Raw genomic sequence first — 24,286 nt, 5'->3', positions numbered from 1 at the left:
GATAGACAGGTGTTCAAATACTTACTTGCATCCAGGGCCGGCCCAGGCCATTTGGGGGCCCTAAGCAAAACAATGCCAAGGGGCCCATATTTTTGGCCCACCATTTCGTCACAGTGTACAGTGAAACCCATACATGCAATCCAACCCATACGCCCATATTTTGTATATTAATCAGACTTTGTTGCACTGCATACTTCATACCTCTCACCCAAAATGACTGTCAGTACGTACAGTAGATGGCGCCAACCCTTTTTCTAAAAGAGGAAAAAAAGTTAAGGAGGAACTTGAACATTTTTAAGCTTGTAATCAAGTATCAAAACTCACAAAAGTCAAATAAAGCAAACTTTTTGTAGTAAACAAAATAGAATATAAATTAAACAATTCAGTCTCACAATGTACTTTACTGTCACAACCAGTACAACAGTACACAACTCTTGTATAAAATGAACGTCAAATATCACAACAGCAAATAACGTATATACAGTTTAAAGCAGGTTCAACGTCACTCCCCAGGTTGCCAGATTGTAATGACAAGAAAATGGATGTTTGTATAGATAAACAGCAATGGCCGCATTATTCACGATGCTCTATTAACAACGTATAAAATGAGGTTGCCAGATTGGGGGGCCCCTAGTGTTCAGGGGCCTTAAGTAGCTGCATAGTCTGCGTATAGGCTGGGCCGGCCTTGCTTGCATCTATATCACACAAATAAAGTGTTTTTAAAAATCATGCATTGTGATTTCTGGATTTTTCTTTTTAGGTTATCTCTCTCACAGTGGACATGCACCTACAATGAAAATATAAGACTCCTCCACCATTTCTAAGTGGGAGAGCTTACAAAATAGCAGGGTGTTAAAGTACTTATTTTCTTCACTGTATGTATGGTTTACAGCCATGCAATGCACACCTTAAAGCAGGGGTGGGCAAACTATTCCATACAGGGCCACAGTGGGTGCGGCTTTTTGTTGCAACAGATCAAGAGGACACTTTTTCACCAATCTCATGTTTTACGAGTGCAATCAGTTGATTGTTGCTTCTTGTTTCCCTGGACCCCTCATTGGTTGAACTGCCTGTGCTGGATCAGTTGCAGAGGTGGGTAGCAATGCATAACATTTACTCCGTTGCATTTACTTGAGTAACCTTTTGAGAAAAATGTACGTCTAAGAGTACTTTTACTAAGCTAAACTTTTTACTTTTACCAATGACACTTCACAACATGACTCCATAATACCAATCAGACTCTAGCTTGCCGTTCTACGATCACGCCGGCCTTTGCAATCACGTGGCGTCTTTAAAGCACCGTACAAAATTAAATATTTGACATAGAGGGCTGCCGTCAGCATGACTCGAAAGCGGAGATTTTAACCTCTCTCCCAGTTTTAATTTGGCACCGATTGAGCACGGAAAACCGGAGGTACAATCCTTTTAGTTTCATAATTGGAAATATGTATTCTCCACTAGAGGGCCCTCATGCTCTTTGGACCATTAATGCTTCATTTCTGTAGATTTTTTTCCCCCTCACTTTAATTCAACGTTTAATTATTATTTTTTTTTTTTTGTATTTCTTTGGCTTAATGTAATATTTTGTAGTACAGTATAAAAATAACTGTTCATATGGATAACTGTACTGAGGGAAAAAAATACCATTGTTAAAAAAATAATAAAAAAAAAAAAATCAAACATCTTAAGCAGTTACTCATGTTACTTATTACTTGAGTATTCTTTTCACCCAATACTTTTTTACTAGAGTACATTTTTTTGGATGACTACTTTTACTTGAGTAATTTTGAAGTAATGCTACTCTTATTTGAGTAAAACTTTTGGCTACTCTACCAACCTCTGATCAGTTGTAACAAAGACCAGGAACCCCTGCGGCACTTGAGGACCAGTTTGCCCACCCCTGCCTTAAAGGGAATTAATTGCATCATGTGAAAGCTGAACTTTTAACGTTTTTATGTATGGAAATCATAAATTTCGTAGACCTCTGACAATGGAGAAAATGTTTAAACACACACTCAAAACAGCCATTGTTTGATGTCAGTTGTACACATGCATATAGACCCTCATAGACTTTAGCACAAGTGCATGTGATAATGGATATTACTTACGTGCTGAGGAAGGTGTCACACGCTGCCGTCAGCCTCGTTCATTTATGTTCATTCCATTTCCTGTTTTATTTTGGTGGGTTCCTGTTGCTTTGTGTTCACTTTGTCAAACTTTGTTTTTCCTTCCTTGATCACCTGATTGCCCACACCTGTTTATCATTAGCCCTACTCCGTATACACCCCTCTTGTTTCTTGTCCTGTGCCAGTGCGTTTTCCTTTATTAGAAAGCACTCAAAGCAGCAGGAAGCTATGTTACCTCGGTCAAGTTAAGTTTGCCTTTCAATGTTTTTTGTCTTTTGATGTTTTTTCTTTGGAAAGGTTTTGAAGCCTGCTTATTCAGGTCTTTGTTGGAAAATGCCCATCTCATGCGTCTCGTGCATTTGAATCCAGCCGTGTGTGCCCCCTTTCTGAAAGAAGGGCGGGGAATCTGTGATACTCGATTGGCTAAAATGGTACCAGCAGTAATAAAATGTCTGCCCCCATGTCGTGCGCCTAATTCTTCGAAATACTGGCTTTTGTTTACATTTTTCTTCAATAAAAGACATTACAAAAATTCTGGGATTATTTAAATATATTGAACAATATTGCTGGAATGAACATGACAAAAATGCTGTCTGTTTAATATCTGTTTTATTTGTAAATTGAACAATAAAAAGAACTCCAGAGTTGAGTGATGCTGTTAGTAGGTAATTTATTTGTTCTGCCCATTGTGCAATCGGACAGATGAAGCAACGGTCGATGACATAACACAAGGGAGCTGCTGTTAGGTAATGCAGATGGGGGCTGTTTGCTTCATCATGGTAACACACACGTACTGTTTCTTTGGAGAATTCAGTCCTCCTCATTGACCCAGTGTTGTGTTACTCCTTCCATTACTGCTGACTAACTCTTGGTGTCTGGCTTGAATGACAGAAGTGGGGGCTCATTGTTGTGTCATTCCGTGTCCTGTAATCTGGCACAGAGGAGTTGGAATATAGGCCAGAGAATCCGATCCATGAACCTGAGCTCAGTGTTACTCAGGCAAAGACATCACAAAACAGTGAGGTCTTTAATGGTAAACATTTGCTGCTGGAGAAGCACATGCCTGACATTGGTATGTACAAGATTATACAAAGACTGTAGTCGTCCTTTAAGGGACCTGAGAGGGTAGACCTGCAACGCCTCTTTTCGTCATTGGTCGTTTTCACACCAGAGGAGCACCACAGTTTAACTACACAGTTCTGCAGTTATATAAGTACAGTTGAAACTTTTTCCCACAAAATACCAACGCAGCACTGAAAAGTACAATTAAGAGTACAATACTAAATGAGCATGTTACTACTAACAATTAGTAGAAAGAGGTAAAATGACAATTATTTACAGTGTTTTCACCAGTTTAAATTGAACATGTTTTGGACAAATGACAAGAAAAAGCACCTTTAATGCATAGTACGTATGTAAAAAAAAAAAGCTCAGTAAGTCAAACTGTGGCACTCTTGAATTGTTTGCATTATCCATTGATAATTGACCAAAACACGGTCAACATTTGATGTCAACATCACCTGTTAAAATTACAATGATGTATTTGGATTTAGAAAGCATCATTTAATGTTCCTAATGAAAATACAGCAGAACCTCTAAAGTCCAATGGTTCACCGGTCAAACTTAGGAATTTGAAAACTATGATGAGTTTGCGTTTTCTTTGGTTTGGACCACCTAGCAGTCACAGTAAGCCCAGCCATCAATTCATCAGACAATCACTATATAATTTTTTCAACCTTTTTCTTTTAAAAAAGAGTTTTTGCAATTTTCCCCCCAATGTGCCTTCTTGTATCTGCGTATCATTCGTTCATTCCATTTGTTTTAGATTCCAAAATCGGAAAATAGATGACGACTTATTTCATTTCTCGTTTTCAAATAAAAAGTATCAGTGTTTGATCATTCCATATCTGTTGACGTTTTCGATGGGATGACCCGGATGTTGTTGATACACTGATGTGAGTTTGCTGTTTGAAAACAGCATTTTCTCCTCTTTAAAAAGCACGTACACGTCCGCAATCCATGACATAAACGTTAAGTAACAATAAATGTAAAATGTTAGCTATCGTGCCGCTCCATTGACCCATCCTTGGAATTACCCGGGCAAGACTGACTGACCTGAGAAAAAAAGTCAACAATTTCCGAGTCACTAATTACTAATAACTAACAACTAATAACTAGTCAAAAATCATACAAACCAAAAATGAATACAACAAAAATAGCATGATAATTCATTTCCCTCATACTGTATTCTATTTTTTTTATTTCAAAACAAAATCAAAACAGCGAAAGACAATTTGTTTTCCGATTTTTGATTTGAAAACGAGGAATGAAATAAGTTGTTATCTGTTTTCCGATTTCGGGTTCTAAAACAGATATGGAATGAACGAATGATACACGGATATTTTTGTCATGCCTAATTACACGATCAGTATAACCTGACAGTAACCTGAGTTTTGAAATGACTTCTAAAAAAAAATAACTGGGAGGAGAAATGGCCCCACCTTGTGCCATAAATGTGATTCTTTGGAAAATACAATGCCTGAGGAAAAATAACCTATCAGAGACGAATGCTTGACTGGCAGGGTATCAATCCTTTGTTGAGCACTTTTACATGAGTAGCTTTGGAGTTTTTCCTTGCCGGCATGGAGGGTCTTAAGGATAGGGGATACCCAGGACTTGAATTGCATCTATTCATCTTTGTTGCATCTATTCATCTTTGTTGCTTCATTTCTAATTTCATATTGCCTCTGTTAAGCCCTTTGAGACTTCTGTTGTGATTGAGGGCTATACAAATAAAATTGAATTGAATTGAATTGAATTTTGGCAACAACTTAGGGGGCGCCGTTTGTTAAGCAGAACATGCTGAAAATTACGACAACATTTTCTCACATTTAGCGCCACACAGTGTTAAAAACGTGGTGTGAAATTTTTACAGTCCCTTTTTTTGCACACTTACAACATTATTTAGAAACTTAAATATTTATTTTTGAATAATGTAATATTCTGTATGTAATAATATATAGACCGGAAGTAACAAAAGAAAAGCTGGAGCAGCTCAGACTGTTTACGTTGCTTGAAAATGAATGAAACCTTCTCAACGGTGGCAGTCGTTTCCTGTATATGAATCATTGTGGAGAAAGCATTTAAAGAGTTTTAGTGGCACTTTTACGCATGAGCCCAGTAAAGTTACTACGAATAGCCACGGAGGGTCTCTGTTGGACTGGACTGGACAGCAATGTGGACTTCTCTTGAAGGGCAGTTGAAGAGCTTTTGGATTTCGGTGTAATTTTACGAATATAATCTAGACGAGTTCGTCAAAACAACCATGTCATTATTAAAACGTAACTGCAAGTGTAATTTTCGCTTTTTTTTTTTTTTTTTTTTTTTTTAAGTTTTTTTGCACTCCGTTAATGGTCCCTTCCCAAACCTGTTGTAAATTGTTGATTCTATGTGACTTGTCTCGCCCTATGTTGTATATTTGTATTTGTTGTTAATAAAGTTTGTATGAAACAAAATAACTCCACAGCAAGAATAGCAGCAGCAACAGCAGCAGCAGCAGCGATATCAGTGCTATTTCCACCAAAAGTGGCCATTCAGGATCACTCTTTCGTGACGCTAACTATGCCAAGGGCTCTCAGGAAAGATGATCAACAATTAATCCCTACATGTTTGAACATAAAGCGTCAGATGATGACGATTTACTCGGTACAGCAGACGTTAGTGATGACGCCGATTGACAGCACCACACTTCACTAACGACACAACAACAAAAATAAAAAATAAAAGGGTCAGGGTTATTTTCAACACAAGCTGTATTGTTTGCAATGTCTTTTGGTCCTTATAGCCTTAGGGCCCAAGTACACCAGACACATGATCGTTGCGGTTCCGGTCCGGTTCAGTGTTGACTGTGTGCCACGCAGTACGTCAAAAACAGGCAAATCATACCGGCTGCGCACGGCTGCGGTCCCCCAACTCCGTTCCCTCGTGAGCGCTCGCGTGATCGCGCGCTATAATGTGCCATTTAAAACAACGAAAAACACACGGAGTCTATACTCATCAGAGAAGCAGAGAGAGAGAGCACATTTTTTCTTAAATTGCATATTGATATTTTAGTTATGTCTGTCTCTTAATTCCAGATTGACTGCATCACGTTAAGATCAGGGCTCCGTGTGTGGGGGCTTGGGGGGCGGGGCCCTATTTTGCCCTTGGTTGTGTCAGTGGGTTTATATCTTTGTGCACATTTAGAATTTATGGCACATAACATCTGATAGAGCTGTTATAAACAACTGTTAAATAATCTGTAATATTTATAAAATGGATAGCGAATTATATACTACATGAACTAAAAAACAGCGTACTTGGTGTCTCAACACTGCAGATTCCTGTGCCCAGCGCAAACTGCTGGGTTTTCTATGAAAAGTCAAGTAAAATATAAGAAAGAAAGAAACGTCTTGAATAGACCACCAGGTTGAAACTTGTGGGTGTCTCTTTATTCTGTTTCGTACTTTTCCCCCTCGACTCTGTATACAAACCGACATTGTGTGTGCGCCGGGCACGAGAATTTCTGCAGTGGAGCCACTTTCAGATACGCTGCTTTTTTTCCGCTCAAAGTTGTCAGCACGTCGTGTGTTTGATATCATTGCCAGAAAAACACACATAGTAGGACACCTTGCAGCTTCCCTTTTAATGCTCTCCTTACAATAACGATCTGCTGCATCGTATATCACTTTGTGACTTTCCACCTCCATGATGAAACGTTCTTCGTCCATGTTTGCTGGTGTTTAAACCGTGAATAAGCAACTGGACTGTTACGTCCAGGCCCAGCTCCGCCCATTTTGTTGGATGCGTGTCCGGCAAAAATAGAAAATAGCCTATAGACCCTACCCACGTGACGTCACAACTCCTTCCTCCTGACTGGTGCCGCCCATTTGTCCGTCAACACATCATGTTTACCTGTTACGGCTACGTACATTCCTCCTATTTACGATGTGTTTTTCTGCTCGTTAACATTAATAATCAAAATGGTGAAGGCGTGTGTGGCGGTCGGTTGCAATAACAGAGAAGATAGACGGAGAAGACGGAGAGACTTGAAGTTCTACCGGATTCCGAGACACCCGGAGAGAAGAGAGCGAGATGGGCTGCTGCAATTCGACGAGAAAACTGGGCTCCAAACGATTACCACAGATTATGTAGTAGTCATTTTATATCTGGTAAGATGCATTTAATATATATTTAGAGGGTTTTGGGCTGACAACCACAATTAAGATCATTGCTAGGCTAATCGCCGGCAACATACACGTATGTATGTACTGAGAGTGCTATCGCTAAACCATATAAACATTAAAAGCCCTAACTCCATTGACAAACGACATGAAATACATTAGACTTGACAGTGGATGTTAGCAATAACAAAAGATTTTGAATTGAAAATTTCGCAACTCACCTTTCCAAGCACAAGATAGATTCCTGCCGAATTTTCGTGGACGAGGACCTGTATAACCCAACCAGCAACGAAGTATTTATAAGCCTCCAAGCTCTTAAAGTTTTTCAAACTTTCGTGAGAATAGGCTGATTTTGTGTGGACAAGATAGTTGTACATATCAGGGTAGCTAGCAGATGTCAGGCAAATACGGCGGAGACAGCGGATCGAAAAACATCGATTTAGGCATCAAATATGGATCTGGCGAATGGATAAACTGAAGCTTTTCCACATAACGCCTTTTATGCAACGCATCAAGTGAGTTTACGGCATCCGAAAGCACCGGGTCTTCCATGAAATGCATTATAAATTGCTCGATCAATTGAGACCATTGATAATACAGACACAAAATGACGGACAAGGGGGCGGAACCATACAGCGAGCACGTGATTTTGTGACGTCGGTGGGTAGGGTCTATACACACACACATATATATATATATATATATATATATATATATATATATATATATATATAATATATATATATATAGCCTAATTTGCATATTACGCTAAATATATACTGTATTTACATTTACATTTCGGGAATACATTTAACATTTACATTTACGATTTAAATAAATATTTAGTTCTGGATTTACACATTCAAGTCCAATACAATGTTGCAAGTGTGCAAAAAAAAGGGACTGTAAAAATGTCATACCACGTTTTTAACACTGTGTGGCGCTAAATGTGAGAAAATTTTGTCGTAATTTTCAGCATGTCCTGCTTTACAAACAGCACCCCATAACAACTAGGCATAAGACTGGCAAATCGAAGCATGGCAGAAGAACCTCAAGCTAAGCAGCTCATTGTCATCCTCCTTAAATGCGTTGCACTAGCGGGGAACTGATAGTACTTGGCATGATGGAAGAAGAAGATGACAAATTCCAGCTATTAGGTGCTAAGTGCTGAAATAGTTATGATTGACACCAAACATCTGTCCATGTTGGATCAAATTTCACCAAAATCATGTTGGCCCAGCTGTCTATTTTATGCCAAAGGTTAGCCAAGGTCTGAAAAGACATTAGCTTTAGCTGAATACGTATATATTTTTTATTCTCTATTCTTCATTATGGGAAGACTTAAATCCGCTTAAATTGGAGGTCGACCAGCGTTCCAAAACCGACGGCGTTGGACTTTATAGGTTCCAGTTGTCAAATGTTTCATGTTCCTTGTTGCTGACCAGTTTCAGGTGTAGTCATGAAGTACAGGAAGCACATCGAGAGAGGGTTTACCAGCATCTACGATCTGCAGGTGCTACAACACTGTCTTTGAACCGACCTGAGAGAGCAGCGACCCAACAGTTTCAGCTTGTCGCAGAAGCGAGAGGACATTGTATTTTTCCTGCACACTGGACCTGCGAAAGGAAGAATGGGGCTTATTCACGCGCCGAGCCTCAAAAGAGCAGGTGTCGTGTGACAAACCTGTAGTGGTTTGGCATTCCTGCGTACTGCACTTCCTGAGCATTTCCGGTTTGGAGATGTTCTCGCAAAGGCTGTCTGGCATGACACCGGAATCCTCCGTATTGACGCAGGTGACATCACGCTGCTGCTGACCTCCTCCGCAGCTTGCGGAGCACTGCAAAATCATCAGGCACACACAAATCTCTAAATTCACTTTACAGGATCTTTTACAGAAACCAAGTCTTTTTCCTTTGTTTCTTCCCACCACTATTTCTTTGGATCACAGACCTGCTCCCACTCTTCTGTACTCCAGTTGGTGCAAGGTTTTAGCTCACATGACTCTGTGCTATTTGGCCTCGGTGTGGAACTACAGCCGTGAGGCACCGGACAGTACACTAGCCGCTCACGCATTCCCTCACCGCAGCTCCCGGAGCACTGAAGTAGATAGGAAGATTTTTCTTGAGAAGGCCGTACCAAGAATTAAGAGAGCAAAGATTTTTACCGGGCCCCAGGGTGACACACTCCAGTTCGAGCAAGCCTTTTGAGGGCAGGTCAAAGTGCTGACGGGTTTGCTGGACACTGCCTGACAATGGAAGGGACGTAGAGGACGATGATTCTGGGTATCCACACACTGGATATCCCGATACCTCTTTCCCACCACAGCACATATTTCTGGACACTGTGGACATTCGCAGTTCAAACTCATTGACAGATGACTTATTCGAGGACGTGTGTTACCTTGCTCCAGCTGCCACTTTGCCAGGTGGCACATGGCTGAAGATGACAGGTGCGAGCAGGTTCAGGTTTCTTGATACTGACACAGTCTTCATCCTTCTGGGAACTGCATGTTACAGTCCTCCATATTGCTCCAATTCCACATGTGGTTGAGCACTGCTTAGGGACACAACGTCATGTTTGATTTTCAAACAATGTATGCTCAGGCAACAGATTACATTTGTCACTTTAGTCATCTTTTTTTTTTTTTTTTTTACTGTACACCTTTGACATAGCGTATCTAATGTTTTTAGAAAATACATACAGTATATTAGTGAACAATCATTTTCTGAAACCCGGAAAGATATTTACACTATAATTGGCAAGAATCTGTCTGTCTGTGACGCTTCTTTCTGAAAATAGGACTCGCATAATTGTCAAATATGCTTGGGGAGAATGTTGGCTAAAAGAGCAAAAGGTTATATACTATAGATACATTTTTAAAATGTTGGTCAATGAATGGTCTCATGATGAATAGAAATATATTGAATAGAAATATATGTTTTTTGCATTGGGTTTTGTGGTAAAACTTAAAAACGCAGGTTTTATGACTGCAAAACGTCAGTACGATATTATAACAAATATGGATTGTGGCCAGCCTGAAAACATAGGGGGTGTTGTTAAGGGCTTGGAATACTGTGGCATTCAAAAATGTATTATTTAGATGATGTATAATGATCCTAACATTTCGCACCCACCTCACTCCAGTTTCCTACAAGCCAGAACACATCCATGTTGACTGCCTCATTTTTGTCCGGAGCGGGATGGGGAGCCGATTTATTCTGGCTCTTGGAATGGTTACCTTTGGACCGGATGGAGGTTTTTTTTGCCGAGACATTTTTCTTGGTTGTCAAAGCAGGCTTTTTCGTTTTAATAACCTTTATTGTGGTCTGGGGCCATGATGCAGTGCTAAGGTTCGTTGAGGGAGCTTGTGTTGTGTGGAGGCCGCTTTTGGGTGGAACCAAATGTGACTTCAACATGGGAGTAGTTAGAGGAATGCCATGCATCCTGTGGGTGTATGGAGTGATGCGAAGAGTGCTGTGATGACTGATCTTGGCAGTAGCATGTGTGGTAAAGGAGGATGTGGTGGCTTCTATGGTTGTGTGCAAGCCAGAGCCACTTGTTTGTAAACTGGGTGTGATGATTACTTGCGGCACTGATGTGGTTGATTTAAGAGGACTTTTCAACCAAGTAGTACTGACGTCCAGGTCAATGATCCCCTCCTCTTCTCGTGCCCTGTCTTCTGTGATGTAGTCATAACCAGGAACGCTCATTACCACGTTGGGTGTGCTTCCATCTTCGGTGTCCATTCCCTCTTCTGTTTCTGTTTTTAATTCACAAGGATCTTCATGATTCAGGGGAGGGATTTTAGCGGTTGAATATGTAGTGGTAGTTGTAGCTGTGGCTGAGGTACTTGTGGGAGTCCTGGGTGTAGAGGAAGTCTGAGTTGTGTTTCTCTTTGGAGGGTAAACACGACGGTATTTAGGAGGAGGCCCAGGTCGACGCTGAAGACTCGAACTGGGGCAGCTATGCAGAGCGCAAAGTGATCGGGTGCGTGGTTTGGTAACGAGGTCGCAGGTTTTTTGGGGTGCTAATGCACATGTCACTGTACGAGAGCGAACACCTCCCCCACATGTCACTGGACACTAGACAGAAGAATAAAGAAAGATTGTGATGTGGTCAAAAGGCAATGAAATTTCCTAAAAGTAAGACTTACTTCTTCCCAAACTCCAACAACCCAGTCCTGTCCGCATGGTACATCCCTGTTACACGGTACAACAGGTTTGGGTTTCAGGAGATGCTTGCACTCCACAGGATGGAGCACCCTTTCCTCACTCAACACCGTGCGGACACAGAGCACCGTGCGCGTTCTCAAGCCTTCCGATCCACAGGCGGCAGTGCACTGTTGCCAGCCTCCGACCCACCATCTGAAGATGAAGGGAAATTAAAACTGTGCAAAGACTGTTGAGAACACGACACTAAACAAGAGGATTTGATTGAACAAACCTGGCAGGGCAATCCATGTTCTTGCACTTCCTATGTCTGTCTTCTGGACGCATCTCTGGGTCACAGAGAGATTCATCCACAACGCCCACATCAATCTCAAAGCACCGTGCAGGCTGGTGTTGTTCACCTAAGACCGACAGACAGACAGACAGACAGACAGACAGTTATGAGGTCTATTGTCTAATTTAACCTTTAAAAAATAATGTATTTTCTAATTTAGCCTTTGAAAAGAATAATCACAATCCTCTTACTAGTAGATAAGTGATGCAAAACAAAGCTAGACAAAAAAACAATACCAGCACCAGGCCATGCATCACCCTGCACCCTGAGTTTCTGTGATACATGCCTGGATCCAGTATTGTTTACACTATAGATCCAGAATTGATATCAGATCTGGATGAAGATCTAAAATTGTAGATCATACAGAAATATTTACCTAAATATGCCCATTTCCATTATACTGATGCTAAATAGCTGTCAAACAACACCTTTGTTCTGATGTTTACTGGTTGAAACACACTACTCGTAAACAAATGTATATTAAACAGAGGATGAACCTAATCCACAGGTGGTGCTGCAGTCAGTCCATGCGCCATGTTTCCACTTGTACACGGATTTGATGACCTCATTTCCTGTCTCTTTGCTTTTCTTAATAGTGTACTCATACTTAAGGCCAGGGTTCTTTTCCTGAAACAACAGCTGGACAATCGCAGAGACTATGGTGAAAAGAATCAGGCAGGGATCTTTGTCAATTCACTAGCAGAACAGATGCTAAGCTGTGATTTGAAATGGCAGTTCTTAAAAACTTTAAAAAAGTAGTTTCTCTGAATGGGCATACCTGGAGTATGACCGGCTCTTTGGTGGGTCCAGGTGCAGTAAGGTTCTCCATGTTCCCATCACGTTCATAATAGAAGGTGGTCCCACCGGCTTGGTACTCCCCATTCCATTGGATGATATAGTTGCCGTTGAGGAAGTAGTCTTCTGATCCTTGTCTCCTCAGAGCCAGGAAATTACCTGCCTCTTCAGTTTCCTTCACCAGGATGTCCCGGGCCCCCTCAGGTATCACCCCCACATCCACGTAGCCTGCAAGAGATGGGAGGTGGGGCGTCGGAGTCACAGCAAGGTGGGAGATGGCCCACCACGGCTGCTGGTGTACGCATATCCAGGCTACCACAGCTTCTCTCTGATCTTTAATAGAGGGTGGGCGCAGTCTGCGGGGCTGGTTGGCATGTGTGTGTTCGGCGTGGGGGGCACTGCCCTGTCTCTGCTTTTTATTGTCTGTAGGTGGGGGAGGAGGGGGCCGTAATGGCGGAGGAGTAAGCAACTGTGAGTGGCTCTGTGGAGTTTAATGATGTTTGTGGGAAGGTGTGTGTCTTTCTGTGTTTGTGCTGCCGAGGAGGGTTAGACTTATGTCTAGACTTTTTGAAGTGTTACACATCTGGCTGGTTATCTGGGAAGGATGCTGTGCCTGACAAAGGAGGTAGAGAACATAGGCATGAGGGATCATCTTTATCCCTTAATGGCCTTTTTAGCTTGCATGCTGCCTTTGCACAACGTAGATAGAGCTATACTTGATTTCTATTGTGGAAAAAATAGATTTACTAGCCTGTTAATTATCCTGTTTCCTGGGGTTCATTAAAGGGTCAACATTGTCCATAGTCGTGAATATGAAAGTTTTTTGGTTTTTTTTGTCGTTATAGTTGTATGCATAGGTGCTTGGCAACTTAAGCCCCAAATTATTTAAGCATGTCGGGCTCTATTTTTATATCCCACGCAGGTTGAAACTTGTGTGTGATGGCCCTGGCCGTTTAACTGATGTTTGTTGTTGTGAAACAGATATGTTAGTATGGGGAATTGGAACAGTTCCATTTCGGGCACCATTGCATAACGTATATTTACATTGTCCACTAGTCGTCGGCCCTGTAAAGGTCGCCGTGCGTGAGCAGTTACCTTTTGACGGGGTTCATGTTATTTTGGGAAACGATCTAGCGGGACAAAGTTTTCCCAGTCCTAGAAGTTAGCAATAACACTGTATGTGAGTCGGTGCTGTCCATTTCTGAGGGCGCCCCAAAATTATTCCCGTCATGTGTGGTGACAAGAGCACAAGTGCACAAAATGGCGGATGCCGAATCCTCTATTCCTCTGTGTGGAGGGTACGTCGGCAGTGCCAAAGTTATCTGACTATAAAGTTAAGAGTGCTGAGCTGCTACCTGGTGGAATTGAATTGAAATTTGATGTGGACAGTGATACTTTCATGAGTCTTAAGTTCGTGTTTGAAAGCAGCTGCCTTGCCTGCCTCCGCCTCGCCCATGACGCAGTCGCTAGTCATTTGGGGATTCGTAAAATGTATGACAAAATTCTGTTATTTTTTTGGGGCCTGGTTTGAAATCCACTGTTGTAAAATTTTGTCACTCATGACATGTGTGCCAAGTTAGTGGAAGGCCTAACCAGGTTATTCCTCCAGCTCCCTTGCAGCCCATTATCGTTATGGGGGGCCTTTTGAAACCCGTACCATTGATTGTGTGGGTCCCCTTCCTAAAACAAAGGCGGGGCCACCAAAACCTGCTGACATTAATGTGCACGCCCACTCGACCAAAAAGCGGCCCTATCATTGTTATTGGCCCTCCAACATTTTGAAGTTTACTTGGGGTCAAGCCCACAACTGATAGCAGTGTATACTGACCATAACCCCTCAGTGTTTCTCGGACAAATTCGTAACAACAACCAGCGGCTAATGCGGTGCTTCGTGTTGATTCAGGACTTCAACCTGGACATTCGTCACGAGAAAGGTACCGACAATGTAATTGCTGATGCTCTATCCCGAGCACACGCCCCTGTTAATTAGGACCCATGTGCACGGCTATTACAGGGGGTATATGGGTTTTTTTTGGAGGTGGGGGTGTTGGCTCTGGCCGTTTAATTGTTGTTTTGTTTTGTTTGAGACATCGCCAGTCAGCTTATGGCCTCCGCCAGCTGGTTCCTTCCCCTCCCACCGTGGCGTACGCTGAGCAACATTAAATGGGCAGATGACGTGGCTACGGAGGGAGGTCTCCAAACTTCAAATATCAGCCGCTGTCAACGGTGAGCAAGGTTGCATTTGACAGCCGTCACATAACTCCTCGGCAGCTGCTTTTGCTCGCCGTACATCCACTTTAGCATTCCATCTAGAGTTTGTTACATTTCCACGTTTTGGTGAGGTCTTTTGTGTTTTGCCATTATTATATCATTTTTGTTCGACACTGTACATAAGAGCACGAAGCAGTAAGAGGAAGCTGCCACTCGTTTTCTCCTGTTTTGTTTATGGTAGGGAGCCAGGGTAGTGGCTGTCTTTTTGTTGTTTCCTTTTTTTTTTAAATCAGGGTTTAGTTAGCGGGTGGGGTTTAAGTGTAGATTCGTTTTATTTGTTGTTTTGGTCTGGGCTTAACCTGTGGCCTATACTACGAAGCCAGTTTTCTGGCTTAGCAGGGTAACTTCGAGAGTAACTTCATCACGTCCGACCTAAATTCGCAGCTAAGCGAGACTACGAAAGGTGGATATGTTGGAACCAAGAAGTGTTGCCATGGCAACACACGCCACACGCCAAACCTGGTCGTCTCAGAGTTAGATCTTGCTTAACCCCAGAATTCTAATTAACCACGCAATAATTAAACACTCCTCCGCGGACGTGTCCTCCTGACAATGACAGTGTACCTGGACGACCCATACGACATTGGCGCGCGGATTGTGAGGGGCTCTCTTCGGAGTGCACGGGTTTTTGGAGACCGCCAGAATCCGCTGGCGTACCCGGAAGATGTTCTCCATGAAAGATTTTCAGCTGAGGGAATTCTTTACCTGTGCCAACTGATCGAGGCGGACATCACTATAATGTAACCCGCCGAAGTCAGGCCCTCACAAACGGGCAGATTGTGTGCCTCTCCGTGCGCTCTTTCGCCAGGGACAATATATGCTTTCCAATGGTGATGCTGAATATCTGCGTAAGAACACTGTATGCCGTGCGATTCGAAGTGGGGTATGGAAACGCTTCAAATTGATCGTTGAAATTGCTGAATGTAAACGAATGCGGAGCTTTGCTCTCATATACAAGAAATATATTTAACGAACTTTTCCAGCGTTATTTCGTTGTGTAAATGAGTTAATAATAACCATAGAAATATGTAGACTATTTAAACATTGAGAAAACTTGCGTTTTTTTTCTGCCAACTCGAAGAGATTAAATTAAATGTCAAATCCACTGATAGGACAGACGCACAAATATAAAAGATATAAATGTTTATTGAATACTCATCTTACAGTCTTGTTTAACTGTGAAAATTCGTTACAAAAGACGGGCTTTAATTCACGCAACAACGCATGGCATCCCCGCATTTCCTTCTTCTACTGAGTCCTCACAAAGATAACATAAAATTATGGAGGGGGGGGGGGTCGGTTCGTTCTCGGGCCTGCAAATAAAGTTAATTGATTGGGCTCGGGTCGGGCTTGATTTTTTTAGGCCCAAACTAAGGAAAAAAAAAAAAAAAAACAGTCATACAGTCAATGGGACTAAACATACAATTATCCTGCTTCATGTGATGATGTGCCATAAATTATTTCTTACTGTTAACGTACCAAATCTTATTTTATTGTCCTGACAGCAGGCTTTATTTCTTTGCATGGACATAAGTAAACTGGCATATTGACGCATTCACAAATCACACGATCTGTAAATTCGCTGTCAACAGACCCGTTGCGTTCTACTCGCTGAAACGGTGTTTGATTTCGCGGTGAGGGTGGATTTTAATTCCTCATAACTCCGTATGATCATCGCGCATTCCTCCTCCATGAAGTAAGGTGCCCGTGCCATCGTCACAAGTAGTGTTTGACTCTGGTCTCCGCCCCCTTTCATGTGAACGCGCAGTAACTCTGACTGGGTTGACACAGGTTCGACTAATCAACCTCATAATCAGCGTCGTAGCACCGACTGACCACAAACTAGACAACCAGGTTTTGTCAACTCCGGTTATCCTCTGGTAAACTGGATTACTTCTGGGGAGGTTGAACTCAGTTCGTAGTATAGGCCACTGAAGGCAAGCTTCTTCTGTTGATGAAATTTTGTATTCACTGTTTGTTGTGATTTGGATGTGTAAATAAATTGTGTCAACTTGTAAACTCGTGGCTCGATTTATGTTGCGTCCTTAGCGAGCCTTCTATTGGGACGTGACATTGTGCGTTTTCTGTGGTCTAGGCAGGGGTGAAAGTAGGCCAGAACGGTCAGGAACACAGTTCCAGTATAAGATTCAGGGCCGGAACGCAGTTCCGATATAAGATTCAGGGCCAGAATGGTACACGGTGCTTTGATTCCAAAAATATGACGGCAACTGTCAAAACGCTATGTAAAAAAAAAAAAAATGCTTAGATGCCACACATGCATTTCATTTCCAAGAAGAAAACAATCTACCAACATCAGATTACATACACAAGTGTTAACAACAAGCATAATAGAGTGCTTGTGTCACGTAATCTGTTTCCACCAATATTTATTATTTACTTTATTCCACGGACGGCATGGCCTTTTCCCCAGCTGTGCAGTTATCTGAGTCTGATGTTGATGAGTCACGTCAATGTGCGAATGCACGCAGCAAAACAAAATGCCTGGACTCATTTATCCGTTTAATTGGCTGACATGTGATCAGCAGAGATACTGTAGTTAGCTCTGATTGGTTCAAATGTGCATGTTTTCTTGAACAACAACAACAACAAAAAAAGGTTTTCGAATTGATGCGACAAAAAAGGGCAATGCAACATAAAATGGATCAAATCTTTAAAAGCAAGGAAAGAGTTGAGGAGGCTTATTTATCATATTTAGTTTTATTTGCTCTGATGGGGAGGTTCCGAACATCTTAGCTGCCAATGTGCACTTTGGACTTATATTTTTTCATTTATCTTAGGCTACTTATTCATTTCCTTATGATTTAAAAAAGTCAATGTTTGCAAGATCTTCAAAATATATTCAATTTCACTCTGCGTAATATAAGTCATTTGGATTTATTTTTCTAAATGTATGGTACAAATATCTTTATTATGAAAAAAAAAAGAAAGAAAGCAAAAGTAAATGTTTACATTAACTTCAATTTTAATATACATCCTAAGTTCTTAAGTAATTAAAATGAGATTTGGCATTTAGTATGTGAGGAAATGAGGGAAAATAAAAATTAGGAGATGTAGGTTGGGGTTATTGCTGTTTTTGTTAACTTTTATTTTGCAAATCATTGAAAAAATAAAATTTTGAATGAAAAATCAGTTTTTGCATGTGTTATAGAAATAACTGTGCCAAAACACTTTTCTTTGCATTTCAGTTGTTTTAGGAGGTTTGACCCACAAAATGAAAATAAATAAATAAATAAATGATTAAACTAAATAAACATAAAAAAATAATCAATAAATTTCTGGCTCCGTGGCAACCTTCACGTCGGGGAGTTCCGGCAAGAAATTCTAGCCACTTTCACCCCTTGGTCTAGACCAGTGCTTTTCAATTATTTTCTGTTACGCCCCCCCAAGGAAGACGTAAATGTTTCGCGCCCCCCCCCCAAACTCTGCTGTCACTGTAAATAGTATCATTTGTTTATAATATTACTATTATAAGTACGCCTCTGCCTCACATTTGTTTTTTCTATTAGGGAAAATAACAGATCAACTTATAAAGTATAACTTTATTAACATTGTTTTGTTTGTAACAGAAAAGACAACGCGCATCAATTTGCCTGAATTAAAAATAAATAAATTTAAAAAATCACATCCAAACTGTAAAAATACACTCAAGGTACATTTTTTGACCATTTGATACTGAAAAATAAAATCAGTAAATAATAACAAATTCAAATTGATTATAAACATTAACTCATGAGGACAATATGCCAAAAAATTTGACCGAAAAAACAAAACTGAATATAAGAAGAAGAAAAAAAGTGTCATTGGACAGAAGAAGTTTTTATTTTCGCTGCTCCCAGTGTCACCTCCAGTTTGCAATGATGAGGGGTTATATTGCACCGAGCATGCTAACAGTGCTCACTGATATAACACTGACAAAGCGGGACGATTGTTGGCAATATTTGGCACGTTTTCGCTGAAAAACAACCAAGCGGCTTATCAATGAGATTGGGGTCTAATGTCTTTAAGTGGCGTCTTACTTGATTTGGCTTCCGGCTGTCCGCTATAATCATTTTTAGACACAGTAAACAGTGGTCTTTCCTCGTCTACCACTGTATTAAATGTCAAAGCCAAAAGGCAACCGGCCCAAAAAAAGCGCATTCTCGGCGGCCGAGGGAGAACCGTAGATGAGGGCGGGCGTCGTGATGATCCCAAGCCGAAAATGGCACTTCTCGGGCGGTCACGTGAGAACCGGAGAAGACAGTGGGTCGCTGCGTGAGTCTGGCCGGAAAACGGCTTTTGAAAACAGCGCACAGCTCTCCAGCTCTTCATGAGTTTCTTCTGTGTGCTCTTGCTTACTTCAAAAACACTGTGCGCACTTTGAAAATGAGAGCGCCACTGCCACCAACTGAGTGGATGTGCAAGTACACTTTATTGTAGTACGGCAAAAAAAACAACATGTTCCCCGAGGTCACACGCGCCACCCCTGGCATCGTTCTGCGCCCCCCTGGGGGGGCGCGCCCCACTATTTGAGAAGTACTGGTCTAGACCAAGTTTTGTCTGCTTCTGCCTTTTGTCGTACTTTAGGAGTGAACGTTAACAATTTCTTGTAGAGCCTAACAACAGTCAGTTCTGCATTCCCTTTGAATGTGGCGCTGCTCATTCTTGCTATGATATGCAATGCACTCACCAAAGCCTTCTCCCTTCTCAAATGACTTGTAGACTGTCTTGCAACTAGTGCCATCACCCAAGCACACGCCACAACGATCCTCCACTGCGTTTGAGTCGATACCATAATCACAGCCCACCTCCTTGGACAAAAAATGCATACATTATACACGTCGGCTCAAACTCATAACAGTAAGAAAAAAAAATACTCTGTGAATCTGTAGTAATGGTGCAAGGTGTTTCATAAATTGCTATACCTCCCCAGTCTCTCTGAGTCTCTTACCCAGCCACACTACCTTGCACACTCCGTTGACGCAGATGTTTCTGGAGTTGTTGTTCATGAAGCACGGGGTTCCATCAGTCACAGTGTCGAGCATTTTCTCTGAAAAGTACTCTGTGTCGGGCCTGCAGTGAAGCTCGCAGGGGTTCACTGCAGAAAGGAAATGACCTTTTCATGTATATTACATGTGTTTTTCATGAATATAGAGACAAAAGTAGACAGCAGTGTGAATAATTGTGCCCTGCGATTTGCTAGCAATTGGCTAACACCCTGTTGTTAACGTATTTCATGAGCGCTAAAAATGAATTAAGAGTCCAAAAGAGGTGAATATGCCCATGCTAGAATAGTTTTAAGGTATGGGTATTCCATTGTAAATGCTGCCCCCTAGTGGAAAGAACACAGACAGCAGACACAGAAACCTCTGCAAGTACTTACTGGGGTTAGCCACAGGAATCCACTTGTAGAGCTCGTTATGGTAGGGCACAGAATCAAACTCGCTGCATAGCATCTCTCTAAAAGTTGGACTGTCCTTCTGGCAGGGTCTTGTGTTACATGTCCGATAGCGCTTCCTCTCCCCGGTGCAGTACTTCCCCCCGAACTCTGGCCTGTGGGCAACAAAGTATTTCATAGAGCACAGACTTTGAACTATGAACATAGATTGTGTCAAATAAGCCCTTACTTGGGGTCATTACACTCTCTCTCTGCTGACTGAACCCCTGTTCCACAAGTCCTGGAGCAATGAGACCATGTTGTCCATTGTCCCCAGCCTCCATTGACCGTCTCGGGAAGTTTGCCCACAATTACACACTCGCCTGAGATACACCACTGAAAGCACATGACACCTGGTTATGAGAGGACAAAAACAAGTCAGCTTCGCCTCTTATACCTTCTCTGGTCCACAGCGAGTCCCGTCAATAGGCGAGTCCAGTTTGGAGCGACAAGAGCCATTCACAGAGCACCAAAGAATCTGGCAAATGTTCTAAATAATGACAAAAGTAAATTTAATGACTGCAGGTCACTTTCAAATGGACCACGTTGCGATACTCACATCCACCTCATGGCAGAATGTGGCGTTGGGCCCGTACTGGAGCTGGCACTGGTGGTGCGGGGTGTAACGAACACCGAGGCGTGCCAAAGGGGTGGTCAGATCTCTTTTGGAAGGCCGATCATCCAGACAGAAACCCCAACCGCGACTGCCAGAAAGAACAGTATGATGGTGTACAACATTTTGACACTAAGAGACCTAACAAGACGGACACTTCTTGTAGTCCTTCTTGTAGGTACCTCCTCCATGTTCACTAATGACAATAACTTCTCTACAACCATCAACAATGTACGTATCTCTCATTCCACTCAGGTTAAGAGGTTAGGTGTCATCCTCGACAGCACGCTCTCCTTCCGCTGTCATATTAACAATATCAGCAGATCAGCCTACTTCCACCTTTGAAATATTTCTCGCCACTTCCCTTCTCTCACTCTCCACCGCTTCCAATCTCTTTTGCAGTCTAATCACCTCCCGGCTTGATTATTGTAACTCACTGCTCTTTAGTCTCCCAAATAAGTCCCTCCAGAAACTGCAGCTCCTCCAAAACTCAGCAGCACCCCTCATCACGGGAACCCCCACCACAAACATCATACCCACCCTACGTCAACTTCACTGGCTCCCAGTTAAAGAATTAAGTCCAAGATCCTCCTCATTAGCTTCAAAGCACTTCATGGCCCTGCCGCAGCCTATTTATGAAATCTCCTCTGTATTAACACCGCAACCGTTCACTTTGCTCTTCTTCTACCCTCCACCTTTTTCTGTCCCTCATGTCTGTCTCACAACTTTTGGTTCGAGAGCGTTTAGTCACTGTGACCCCCAACTCTGGGACTCCTTATCCCCTGACCTTCGCAACGTATCAGCTCTTTCTTTTTTCAAATCCCGACTCAAAACACATCTGTTTAATCTTTCTTACCCAACTTGACCTTTAGCTCTGTTTTGTTTTAACACTTTTATCCGTCTTTTAATCTGTGTTTATTAATTTTAATCTGGTGTCTCTTGCAGAGTGTCCTTGGGTGTTTTGAAAGGTACTTGAAATTAAATGCATTATTATTATTATTATCAATACTTATTTGGCTGTAGGGTCAGAAAATGAGGCAAGAATGTGAATAGCCCCTCACTCAAGGAAGCGTGTGATGTAGTCTTTGGAGCAGGACGACCAAGTGAGAGGCGAACTGTCGTACATCAGCTGTCTGGACATGATGAAGGGGTGCCTCCCTCCAACCTCGCAGTCGTTCCCTTGGCCATCGTGATGGATTCCAAAGCTGCGCTTAACCACAACCGACAATCAGAGCCACAGTTTGTGTAGTTTATCAGAGTTTTTTTTCATACGCTCATTTCAATAGTAGTAAACATTATTTCTCATGCTATTTGGCATTCTATGCCAAATACCTCATTGAGTGTGCCTTTAAACCTATAGCCTTGAATTTCAGGTTTTTGTGAGATTAAAAAAAAAATGCGATTAAGATTAATAACACCAAAACTTTTCAAATGTTCAAGTACCGGTAGGCTTTTCCCTATTATTGTGAGCTTTCTAGGAGAAACGTAAAGGTTTTAAACTCACACTAACTGCTATTTGGAACAGTGAATTTTGACTGAAGCCCCAGTTCCAGCCACAAAAAAAAATTCTCCAAAGCCACCATCATACACAGCACGTCTTAAGGGGGACTGTGCATACACAGCACAACCTTGGTTTTAAAAAACATGAATGACAAACTTGAATACTGTGAATATAGATATATATATACATATAAAGTGTCAATTTTTGCGGTACTATTTTGAAATACAGACAATGTAAAAAGATGTGCACCTTGTATTTGAATTGTTGGTTTGGTAAAAATATGGGGACATATGAAGAATGTTAATTGTCTAATTTGTTGAAGTGGGAATAATATGAATAACAATCAAATGGAATGGGAAATACATGACGCTTTTGTTGTTATTATGGTTTAGCACCGAAAAAGAGGCTGGAATAATTAATTTTTGGGGGGACGCATTCACACAATAAACATAACCCACAAATTCACACCTATGACCCATCTCGTGGGCGATTGTGAATGCCACCGGTAAACCTGAATCCTCATTAATGTTGCAACTTCGGTGCGGTTGACACATGCCAGAAAGATGAGACAGGCCCAAGGTCTCGCAGGGTTGGTTCATTCCAGCGCAGATGTCCTTCCTGGGAGTTCAAACACAAACCGAGGAACATTTGACTCTTAACGGTTTTAACATACTTTGTACTTTGTACTTGTGTATTTCTTGCCTAGTAACCAACACAGCCAGGTCATGATGGGCGGGGTGCGTGTCACTCTGTGGATTTAAATTCTTCTGCCAGGCACAGAAGCTAGACAGAGTGGTGTCTGCATGGTGGACAATCTTTAGGTCTTTCTGTGTGGTCAATATTCAGAGCATAATGATTTTTTTGTTTAGTTTTTCTTTTATACACACATCAGTGTCTATACCTCTTCCCCCTGTAGTAGAATCAGACGAACCAGGAGGACATGGATAGCGTTCCCAATGCTGGCATCATGGAAGATGCCGGCCACCTAGTAAATACACGTAGATCAGAGAAAATATTATGGAAACCTTGACTTTTTCATTGCTTCTGTAAAAATAGCTAAGTCACTTGAGGTCAAAGCTCACCATATTCATGATGGTGAAAATGTAGGACTCCACATTATCGCTTCCGTGGTATTCGATGAGCTTGGAATCGGCAACCACCATGGTCTCCACCCAGCGCTCTCTGCTGACTGAGCGCCGGGGCCGGGACCGGGTTGAACCCTGATCCATCTCCCACTCCTCCCGCTCTCTTTCTTGCTGCACTGAGTCGGCATCTGAGGAAGAGATGTAGTAAAGTTCTTGACAGTGATTTTCTCAGCAGGCGTTTTTAATTGTCATTATTGATGAACCAGAAGGGGAATGAGTTTGCCTTTGTTTCTTTGGGCAGTTATTACGGGGAGACAGATTTCAGCATTTAGCCAAATAAAACCTGTTTTAACTTTCCTCCTTCTTTTGTACTACTGTAATATTCGGACTATAAGCAGGGTTTAATATATAATAATATATAAACATTGTGGTGCACAGCCACAACAAAATAAAAGGCGCCACGCCTTGCATAAGAGATGTTTTTCTTTAAGGCATTTTCAAACTAGCAGTAGCCTAGTGTGAAGGGTTCAGCAGCAACCTATTCATTTTGTATTGTAATGTCCATAACTTCGCGCGGTCCCCTAAAGACGAGCTGTGCCGCAAAGGGAAGCGAGAAGGAGAACGGGCAAGATAGCGAGAGAAAGTGGTCACATGTCCGGCAACCCGGTGTTATTTTGTTATTGTTTTTCTTTATTATTGTTGCCACAATAAAGTGGGTAAGCCAATACCGACTCCT

The 24,286-nt window shown here is 41.9% G+C and overlaps 1 protein-coding gene across 2 annotated transcripts in view; it reads right to left on the bottom strand.

Moving 5' to 3' along the window:
- Positions 1-8,075: 8,075 nt before the first annotated feature.
- adamts12 (ADAM metallopeptidase with thrombospondin type 1 motif, 12) overlaps positions 8,076-24,286 on the bottom strand; it is a 51,197-nt gene continuing 34,986 nt past the window's right edge. The window contains exons 6-26 of one of the 2 annotated variants that reach the window (XM_057832780.1): positions 23,548-23,738; positions 23,367-23,450; positions 23,168-23,292; positions 22,934-23,083; positions 22,026-22,169; positions 20,911-21,055; positions 20,749-20,841; positions 20,542-20,687; positions 20,298-20,467; positions 19,879-20,012; positions 19,605-19,725; positions 12,630-12,874; positions 12,349-12,490; positions 11,792-11,918; positions 11,502-11,712; positions 10,483-11,430; positions 9,749-9,904; positions 9,513-9,689; positions 9,299-9,445; positions 9,032-9,185; positions 8,076-8,964 (exon numbers count right to left, since the gene is read on the bottom strand). In XM_057832780.1, the coding sequence (XP_057688763.1) occupies positions 8,849-8,964; positions 9,032-9,185; positions 9,299-9,445; positions 9,513-9,689; positions 9,749-9,904; positions 10,483-11,430; positions 11,502-11,712; positions 11,792-11,918; positions 12,349-12,490; positions 12,630-12,874; positions 19,605-19,725; positions 19,879-20,012; positions 20,298-20,467; positions 20,542-20,687; positions 20,749-20,841; positions 20,911-21,055; positions 22,026-22,169; positions 22,934-23,083; positions 23,168-23,292; positions 23,367-23,450; positions 23,548-23,738 (3,926 nt within the window). In that variant the 3' untranslated portion in view covers positions 8,076-8,848. The remainder of the gene's footprint in view (positions 8,965-9,031; positions 9,186-9,298; positions 9,446-9,512; positions 9,690-9,748; positions 9,905-10,482; positions 11,431-11,501; positions 11,713-11,791; positions 11,919-12,348; positions 12,491-12,629; positions 12,875-19,604; positions 19,726-19,878; positions 20,013-20,297; positions 20,468-20,541; positions 20,688-20,748; positions 20,842-20,910; positions 21,056-22,025; positions 22,170-22,933; positions 23,084-23,167; positions 23,293-23,366; positions 23,451-23,547; positions 23,739-24,286) is intronic. The other variant, XM_057832781.1, reaches the window with a different exon arrangement.

Source organism: Corythoichthys intestinalis, chromosome 3, assembly GCF_030265065.1.
Source record: "Corythoichthys intestinalis isolate RoL2023-P3 chromosome 3, ASM3026506v1, whole genome shotgun sequence".
Lineage (NCBI taxonomy): Eukaryota > Metazoa > Chordata > Actinopteri > Syngnathiformes > Syngnathidae > Corythoichthys > Corythoichthys intestinalis.
Note: the sequence above shows the minus strand (reverse complement) of the source record. Positions and strands in the feature narration are given on the sequence as shown.